Source organism: Triticum aestivum, chromosome 4B, assembly GCF_018294505.1.
Source record: "Triticum aestivum cultivar Chinese Spring chromosome 4B, IWGSC CS RefSeq v2.1, whole genome shotgun sequence".
NCBI lineage: Eukaryota > Viridiplantae > Streptophyta > Magnoliopsida > Poales > Poaceae > Triticum > Triticum aestivum.
The window spans coordinates 442,736,238-442,746,320 of NC_057804.1; the positions used below are offsets into that span (position 1 = coordinate 442,736,238).

Below are 10,083 nucleotides of genomic sequence, written 5' to 3' on the forward strand. Positions count from 1 at the left end.
TCACGGCCAGAGCCTCTCCAGGAGCAGCTGGCTCGGCCTTCCGCTTCTGCTTCCGATTGGAGTTTCCTTTTTCCGACTGACTCGGCTTATACTTGCCACTTCGGAGCCTGTCCTCTTCTTCACCGTTAGCGTATTTGGTGGCAATCTCCATCATTCGACTCAGGGTCATATCCCCGGTTCGACCAAACTTCAGGCTCAACTCTCTGTTCTTGACACCATCCTTGAAGGCACAGACCGCTTGATGGTCAGACACATTCTCCACGGTATGATGCAAAGTGATCCATCTCTGGATGTAATCTCTCAGTGTTTCATTTGACTTTTGTACGCAGACTTGCAGTTCTGTCAATCCGGCCGGTCGCTTGCAAGTTCCCTCGAACGTCCTGACGAACACTCGGGAAAGATCTTCCCAAGTGTAAATGCTGCTAGGAGCTAACTGATTCAACCACGCCCTGGCTGAACCCTCTAACATGAGTGGTAAATGCTTCATGGCCACCTCATCATTACCGCCGTCAATCTGTACTGCCACTCGGTAGTCTTCAAGCCAGGTTTCAGGCTTGGACTCACCGGTGAACTTACTTACCCCAGTCGCCAACCTGAAGTTGGGGGGTATCACTGCGGCTTTGATGGCTCTGCTAAAGCATTCTGGACCTGAAACATGGACTCGGCTGCTAGTGGGCGCATCTCTGTCATGGCCACCTCTATGAGCTCTGTTCCAATCGACCAAACCTTGCACGATGATGGATCTTGCATCAAAGCCTGGTTCCCTGGGGTCGACCGGAGCTCTCCGCCCAACACTGAGCTGGCGCCTGTCATCTTGCTGCCGATGGGCGTTAGACCCACCTCTCGGGGGAGGAGTGGGCACTCGACGCCTATCATCACGATCAAATCGGTCATCATACTGGCCCCGCCGGCCTTCACGTCCCTCACGCCTCGGAGGCGATCTTGGGCTATGAGCCGACTGAACTGTATTCGCAGCGATGGATCGACTGTGAATCCTGTTGCGCGACTATGACACAGCTGAATTCTGATCTCCTGCAGCTTGGAGCAAATCCCTGATTTGCATCAAGCCTCTGCCAGCCTCCGACTGAGAGGGCTGAATTGACTCTGCTATACGGGCTGCAGCTGCTAAATTCTGAATTGGGGTTCGATATACCTGAGTCGGTTGCGGAAAGAGCTGACGTCGACTGGAGTCGGGTACTCGTTGCCGCGCACGCTCGTCGAGTGCTCGCTGGAGGTTCTCCAGTCGAGTGTGTTCAGCCAAGTTGGCCAAACGTGCCTCTTCCAAGGCACGAGCCTCGGGAGTTTCCCCTGTGATAGGAGTATGCAGGGCATCCATGTTCCGGCGGCGAAGATCTTCTCTTTGCTGAGAAGTGAGTGGCTCGGGTTGATATTCCTCGTGGGCCTGAGCGGGGTCGCCTCCATCGTCCATCCCGTCGATGCGGGGGAAGCCGGGAGGGCTACAAGGCCCATTGACCATCAGGACCTCCGCCGCTGGATCACTGCTGTCGCACTCGGATGCAGTCTCTATGGAGCCAGTCGACAGATTGAACAGGCCGTAGAGAGATTCGTCGGGCTCAATTGCCACGACTTGGGTGGTGGCCGATTGGCGAGCTACTGCGTGTCTCACCCACCGCTAGAGCCTCGACCGACCGGAGCGCTTGCGCTGGCGGGAGACAGGGAGGGAGAACGGCACAGGAGTCGACCGGTACGGAGTCGACGGCTGCCGCAGCAGGACGCCGCGGACACACGCCCGAAAATGCGTCGCACCACGGACGGGGAGCGCGTAGATGTCGAGTGGTGCCTCCTGGAGCCAAGCGGAGTCGTCGGCAATGAAAGCGAGCGCACCGAGACGGATCTCGCGGCCCTCGACCAGAACTCCGCCAGAAACCATGATGAAGGCAATCGGACAAATTGCAACTTCTCCAAAAAGTCGCTAAGACACCTATCCCACGGTGGGCGCCAACTGTCGTGGTTCTAAGTCTGACAATAGAATGGGGGGTAGGTATGGAGAGGCAAGATCCTAGCTATGGAGTAGTTGTATACGCAAGGGATTTACGAGTTCAGGCCCTTCTCGGAGGAAGTAACAGCCCTACGTCTCGGAGCCCGGAGGCGATCGACTGAATTATGTGCGTATGAGTTACAGGGGTGCGAACCCTTTACACTGAGGAGGGGGGTGGCTTATATAGAGTTCGCCAGACCCCTCCGGCCCTCAGTTATGCAGGGTTTAAAGTACATTAAGACAGGAAGTTACTGGTAACGCCCACATAAAGTGCCATGAAGACTATTAAAGCTACTTAATGACAGGCCATTGCGTGCTGAGTGACTTTAGGTCTCCTGATTGTCGAGTGGTTAGCTTCATGGTCGAGTAGCTATCTTCATCGTCGAGTGTCCTTGAGTTCGTCGAGTGGAGTCCCTCTTGGTCGACTGGAAGGTAGCTTCTTCTAAAGATGTCCTTGGATAGGGTATCCTAGATAGGTTCATGACCCTACCTTAAGTACATGACTTCATCACCAGTCTCACCGCTTGGATCTCATTCCAAAACGCCGAGCCATTGGTTTTTGCCTTGAATAAATTTCCATCCGGGAAGTATTTCGCCCAGAGGATGTTTGCCCAGAGTCCCGACTCATTTTGGGCAAGGCGCCACCACCAGCTGCGTGCGTTTCTTTGCGAGCGTATTTGTCGCGAAGATATATAGTTTGTCCTCTTTCTCTTTATTAGAAGGAAAAAAGAATCAGGTTGATCAAAACAGTACAACATCACAAAACCCATCCTGAGATGGGGGAGAAACGGACCAAAGCCACCGCACTCAAGAACACATGGAAGCAGCTGATCTCACACGCAGCAGAGCAGACCGGCCTAACAGACTTACCGTCCAGCAGCCGAACTCATGTGAGGGGTGCCGTTTCCAGCGTAACAGCCCCCACCCGTCGGTCCGGGTGCGTTCGTTAGCCCGGAAAACAGCAGCACGCGAGGCGTCGCGACCAAATCACGGTCAGCGTATTAAAACTGGCGCGCGATGGCCACATGGGAGAGAACGTGACAGTGCCGTCTAGCCTCGCCACTAGTAGCGGCTTGTTTCTCTCCTCAGATACTCCACCTCCCCGCTCAAAATATAGTGGAGTATTTTTGTATCGGAGGATAATGCCGAGTCTAATGCATAATAATCTGGGCGCACCAATCAACCAAGACAGACACCGTCGATCTCACCTCACATATGAAATATTACCTTCTCCATGTACGTAGTACTACTACTCTACTTGTTGTGGCCTTGCCGTGCTGGGCCCAGGCTGTGCAGAAGAGGAGGAACACTTTGACATGACAAATGATCCGATCCGATCAGATCAGATCTGAGGAAGGAAGAAGAGCTACTCTAATTGCGGTCCATCTGGCCGGAGAGAGTGCCGTTGGGTTTAGTTTAAGTATACTCATCACGTAGCCTGTGGCCAATGGGCCAGGTGCTTGCTTTGCTGGCCTAGGTGTCGGTGTTGGATCCCCCACCTAATTTAAGTTGATCCTTACAAGCAACAGCCAGCCTGTTTGGGTTTCTTCTCTCCTCTTCCGCTCCTCCATCTCCATGCGTGCGTGCATGGATTCATCGGTGGCTTGCATCCTTCTCCCTGCCTAGCTTGTCCCTTTTTCTAAGCCTCCATACACGCCATGGACACATGGGATTATTCCGGGTTTTCATCCCTCAATCATCACACGGAACACACACACGGTATACTTGGATATACGGAACAGCTAGCTAGCTTAGCCACACGATCCATGTGTGTTCTTCAAGTTGAAGGGATCTACCGCATGGCTGGACGGTAGATTTTTCGTAGTCTTAAGAGCCACAGCTAAGGGCGAGAAACTTATTAACAACTCTCACCCTCTCGATACAAAAGATGACCACAAGTGTAGTTAACTTCATAACGTCCCCATCAGAAATAATAATAACACGTACTTCAAAATGTGCTGGTAGTGCTAAATTAGATACTAGTACGATGTTTAACTTAACAGGGAAAATTTTAGAACACTGCTATTTCTAGGAACTTCTTGGATCAACCTATTTCTATGAATTATGGCAAGTCAAGATCTAACTACCGCTTTTCCTTGAAAAAAAAAAGATCTAACTACTACTCATATAGCACAATCAGCATTGCAAGCGGTAAACTTTTGGCACATGAGTGTTATGATTGACGCCAGTGGATAAGGATCTACAATAATCAAACCCTCTGGCGGCAGTACTTACGCAGGACACCAATAAATAAACTCTGCGGCCTGATCCCAAGCAGGATCACTTTCAAAACTAAGGACAATAATTATATGATCGCAATAACAAAGATGCACATGCCAGAGACATAATTTAAGGGGTGCAATGGGTATGCATAAAAAATTCCTTTAATATTGTTAGTTGATCAAGTACAATGTTGAGGGGATCAAAATAGCTACAAGATTGGTGAAGGGAAAATAGTACAACTAAGTAGTAACAGAAGAAGAAAAATAGGAAAAGGGGAGCACAGATCCTCCCTCCTTATCCGTCCACCTTTCTCATCCTCTTAACAAAGAATGAATTGAACTGAACAAAAGAATCTGAAGCTTCTCTCTTCTTTTTTAGCACAATTGCAGAGAATTGTGAGTTAGTAGTAGTCACTGCAGATCTCAGTTCATGGAATGAATCATCTTCTTCTTCCATCATCATCATCATGTACAATTTGCCAAAGAAATACCCTTTCCTTTGGTTAAATTCACAAGGAGAGAGAACCCTGGCTTAAAAGAATAGTTGGTGAGTAGATATTACAACAATTTTCGGTCGGTCAATACTTCTTGTACCTTTTTTTTATGTAGTATATATTTTTCTACTATCTTCCTTAACCTCCTTTGAATGGGCTGACTGGCTGACTTACTGACTTTATACAAAAGCTGGAATGGTTTCTTAAGAGACCATTTGCTGAGATGGGAGTTATTAGGTGAGCAGGCGAGCCTCAGCCAGTGGGGGCGTCTTAGGCTGGAGCTTGGCCTGCTGCTGGGACCAATAGGACTGGGCCGCAAGGACCCGGTCGAGCAGATCCTGTGGCACCGGCTCACCGCGCCGCTGCTGGGGCGAGATGCTCGCCGTGTGCACCAGCGTCTTCCATTTGTCCTGTTGACATGATGAGAATTTTGACACGGTTAGAACATGCCAGTTCAAACTTGACCATCTTCATTCATCAAATTTGACCAAAGAATGGATTCTAGTCAAGTTGCCTACAGGTGCTGAGAAGCCAAGAAGCTTCCGCTTTAGTAAACGAACCAAAGGCTATCTCAACCTTCGATGAGACTTTTTCTAAAGTCCCAACGGAGTTAGTTGACGTGCAAGAGTAGGTTGCTTTCATTTCTAGGTGAACCATTCTGCTACTACTGCTGCCCACTTGACCCTTCCAAACAACAAAGTTGATGCGTGAGGACAGCACTAACTGAATCATAAGGATGGACACAAGGTTGGTTTTCCAGAAAGATAGAGCCTAACTACAATCTTCTAGTACTAACAGAAAAGCAGTAGGGTTAGACTGTCCTTCATGGTAAGGAACCTAAAACCCACAAGCACCAAACTGTTTGTGAATCTGCCAACTTGCCCAAACCCCGAAATTAGCTGTTGCCACAGGAGTAAAATAGTCGAGCCAAACATAATAAAATTTTAACAATGGGTGACAGCTATGTGCTTATTTGATCTAATTTGACAGGAAGACTTACAAAGTCAAAGTAAAGTATTTGACAGCAATTACCTTAAGATCAACATAGGTCCGATGCTTGGCATTATCAAAAGCACGAAGTTTAACATCTCGCCATCTGCATGAAATCACACAATTAGTCAGAAACAAAATAGAGAGATTTTCAGTGCCAGGTTGAATGAGGAAATAAGGTGTGTACCTTCCAGTTCCAAGCTTTTCGACTGCAAGCACAAGTGCTTCCACTTCAGCAACAGAGAACGGACGTCTGATTCGACGCTGCCCCTGTTCCGATGATCTCTTTGCCTTGTTTGCTGGAACTATCGCCCCTGCGCTGGAATCTACAGGTGTAACTGGAACAATAGCTCGCGAGTTTGCTGAAGCTTTCTCAGGTGAGGAGATGCCCCCAGGAGAGTGCACCGAATCATGATCATTTCCCTGGTAATTAGCTGTCAAGGGTGTCAATGCAAGCTCCTGTGAGGCATCGACTTCGCCGTGCTTCGAGGATGAGTCAGCAGGTGCGATCCTGCATTCAATAAAGCGCACCAATAAGACTCAGGTTACAAATGTTGAAGGTTTATATCAAATTATAGAAAATCAACTATTATTGTTTTAGAGCATAAGTCCATACCTTGCTAGGGGTTCGGTGGTTTCAACAGTTTCTAGGAATTCGATATCTTCAGGAGCTGCAAGTTGTGATGAATGCCGTGTACAGTTGGGTTCCAGTGAAAAGCCTATGTTATCCAGCATATCATCATGATCAATCCCAGCTTGCATTAAGGTTTTGCTATCATCCCTGATTTTCTTTCCATGGTGAAGAACACCCACACGCAGACCACCTCCAAGCATGGCATTTACTGCCTCCAGAACAGTTTTCTGCATCGAAAGTACACATTAAACCACACGAATAATCATTGAGGGGGAAAAGGAAATCCTTCCAGCGTCTATTTATGTGCATGAACAAGTAAAAAAAACAAGAGCAAAATGTCTGGAAATACCTTCAGTGATCCAACAGAAGCAGTTTCTGGGATCTCAATTAGAAGTTCAGGAACCTTGAAAGATTTGATCTTAAGTTTCACTGGAAAAAAATAAGGATATTGTTTAACTAATAATTAAAGATACCCCAAAAAAGGTTGAAGGTACTATACATACCATGGCAATCGTTTGATTTACAAGATCCATGGAATGGCATTGAGTTGCTGCCCTTATTTGCTGCAGAAGAAATATTGCGCCGAAATAAGTTACAAGACAAGAGAGAAATAAAATTGAAGAGGAACGCACAGGTGCAATCAAAACAAACCTTCCAAGGAAGCAGCATGTGGTTCTCTTGCATTAACCTTTGTGGTTCTCTTTGCATTTGATTTTGCAAATTCTTCAGATACTAGAGTTGAATGACGATCCAACATCTTCCTTCGCTTAAATGTACTCCTTTGGGTCCTTTGCCGCGTATAATACATTTTCTTGTTTCGGAAAGAAGGCTTCCGGTCAGCATCTGGCAGGAAAAAAGAATTCAAGTGAGATTAAGCTGGTTTAAACATGTATGTCATCAATGAAGTGCTACTTGAAAGGAAAAGTATAGTGAGATAACCCAATGCTCACCACTATAGGAAAGATCTCCTTTGTGCATTCTGGCAGGAGCAACTTTCCTGTACTTACAGGCGAGGAACTTCTTCACCCTACTTTGGTCAGCTGTACAATTGGGCCTCAAGCCCCTGTTAGTGGCGGTGCTCGAATGCGTGCACCCGGAAGATTTATCATCATCATCATCATCATTCTCTCTATCTACAGAATACTCTGCTCCTCCTTTCGGACCCCTCGGAAAAGAGACGGACTTGTGAATTTTGCCACCATATAATGGCATCTCGCCGGTGCTGTCAGAGCTGACCAACGGAGGCGGCTTCACATCGACATCCATGGGGTCGAGAAGATTGTACATGTCGGGGGCGTTCTTGTTGTAGGCTGCTGCGGCCAATGCCATCACATTTGCCGCTGCATCCCCGGTGAAGGCCCCTGACTCCACGGATTCAGGCGACCACCTGTCCGCGATCGCCCCGAAATTACTACCCAAGTCAGCCTTGGTACAACTTATCATCGAGGGTTCCTTGTCCACAGCCTCAGACTTTGCCTTTGGAACCTCATTCAGATCCTCTCCTTTCCAAGAATGGTGATCCGCCAGTCTCTGAGACGCAATGTGGGAGATCAACGCGCTCTCATTGCAGCTATCCTGGTCCATCACATCATTCTTGAGGTGCTTCCCCTCCTCGTCGCACTGCTCTTGCTTCACGCAGACATCCTTAGCAGAAGCAGCGAGGACCGGGGAGCCGGCGCTCATGTTCCCCAGCGAGCCCTCGCCCTCATCGAGCAGCTTGCCGGCCACCGTCGCGAGAAGGTCAAACGCGCACATCGCCTGGCCCTGGCTCTCCTTCTTCCTAACCGATCTCTTGCCCTGCACATTTCAAGAAACAAGAAGAGACGCCATCGCTGTCAGGCTCGCCAACCGGAGCAGCAGGACCAAATTTAGACGCTGAAAGGCGCATACTGCATACCCTCGCGGATTTCGGGACGCGCGGCATCTCCGCGACGTGGCTTCCGCCGCACGACTCCATCTCCGACGACGTCCTCTTCTGGAACACCATTCTTCTTGCGCCTCGTTTCGGTTGCTTGTAATTTACAGAGTTAACAACCGGTGGTTCCGCTGTTCATGGCTTGTCCCAGAACACAGATCTGCAAATAAATTATTAAAATCCCGTTAGCAATTATTACAACAAAAGATACGTACTCCGGTTGCTATAGTACAAAAAGGAAAGATCATTCGTTGGGATCTCCGCAAGAAGTCAGGATAAATCTCGGATAAACCCTTGATTAATTAAACAGGGGATGATCATAGTTAGCAGTGCAATTAATTACAAAAAAAATTGGAGTCCCAAAACCCCAGGAGGATAGGCCCGGGCGTGGAGCGTCCAAAATGATGAGAATTTTTTAAACCAACTGCGCTCCAAACCCAATTGGTTTCATCAAAAGAACACAGGAAATGGAGAGAATCCGTACTTGCTCTCGTGATCCAAATTACTAAGCGAAGAGAACAATCTTTCGGTTGAAATGGTTTCGCCGCCGTATTAAATGCACCCAAGAAAATAAATTCGCCGGGCAAACCAGCACGCCAAGCGATCAAAGAGAAAAGCCTTTAAAAAAACTCACATGCATCGGAATCCGTGAAGATTAAGCAACTGCCAAAAGGAAAGCGGACGCGTGGGTTAAAAAAAAAGAGGGAAAGAAGAGCAAGCCCAGTGGCTGAAAACCAAGCAAGAATTCTCAAATCGCTGGGCGCCAGATCGGATCTTGGCGCCTAATTCCTGCAATTCGACGCGAATTTCGTCCAAAATGGGGCGACCTGAGACGAACAGCTCGAAATGCGCGACCCCCCGCTCGAAATTGCCCGAATTCTCCGCATGGGCGGCGTCAGAACCCGCCGATCACACCGGAGCAACAGAGTTCCAGGCAGGAATGGACCCGAGACCTCCCGGGAGGCCGGGAGAAAACCCCAGGCAGCCCCAGTTCCCCGAATTCCCCAAACCCAAGCAAAGAAGGCGAGGCCCAGGCGCAGAGGCTCGCAATTCAGCACAATTCGACGGAGTCCCGTCGCCGGACTCACCTCAGAGGCAGAGATCCACGGCGGCCTCCGATCGCCCCCACCAACCGGCCCCGGATCACCGTACGGGGCTCCGCGGCGGAACCCTCCGGCGAGATCCCGCACCCAACAGGCAGGCAGGCAGGCAGGCAACCGCGCGCTGGATTATTCCTCCCTCGCTCGCTTCCCTTGGCTCCCCTTCCCTCCCCTGGCCTTCGCTTCTCTCTTGTGGCTTGTCCCTTTTTATTTATTTTCCCTCTCTCCTCCTCCTCCTCCGGTTCTCCCCTCCCCTGTTGCGGATGTGTGGTGTGGTTTGGCCAAAACCCTCAAAACCAACCCCCTTCTTAAACCCCCCCCCCCCCCCCAACCCCCCGCCACCTGCTGCTCCCTGTTAAACCCCCACGCGCCCACTGCCTGCACCCGGTCGCCCATACGCCAACCACCGCTTCCTCCACTCGCCACCGTCCACCTGTCTTCCCATCCCCGATCCAACGAGAGGCAGCACCCTCCCACGCGAGAGAGCGCCCGCGGTTCCTTTTTCCTACATGCGCGAGTGGTTTCCGCGACCCCGCCGCCCGGCGATCCGGGCCGTTGGTTTCTTGAGGGCTTCCCCCGCCGTTGGATCCCGGGCGGTCCTTGAGTCTCTCGTGGCCACGAACGCGAGGAGTGATCCCTGTTAATCGCTGGGGGTTTAGGGAGGAGATTAGCGGGCCATTTTTAGCAATGGCAAAATGGAAACGTGGGGAAACAATTAGATTAGGGGGT

At 49.7% G+C, this 10,083-nt stretch overlaps 1 protein-coding gene across 1 annotated transcript; it reads right to left on the bottom strand.

Annotated features, from left to right (window-relative positions):
- Positions 1–4,347: 4,347 nt before the first annotated feature.
- On the bottom strand, positions 4,348–9,639 carry LOC123092603 (telomere repeat-binding protein 5). The gene is made up of 10 exons (XM_044514404.1): positions 9,343–9,639; positions 8,237–8,414; positions 7,290–8,136; positions 6,991–7,182; positions 6,843–6,902; positions 6,689–6,768; positions 6,322–6,566; positions 5,893–6,216; positions 5,748–5,811; positions 4,348–5,125 (listed from the first exon to the last, which is right to left on the bottom strand). Exons 2-10 carry the CDS (start codon positions 8,324–8,326, stop codon positions 4,949–4,951), a joined length of 2,079 nt encoding a protein of 692 aa, XP_044370339.1. The 5' UTR covers positions 8,327–8,414; positions 9,343–9,639; the 3' UTR covers positions 4,348–4,948.
- Positions 9,640–10,083: the final 444 nt, after the last annotated feature.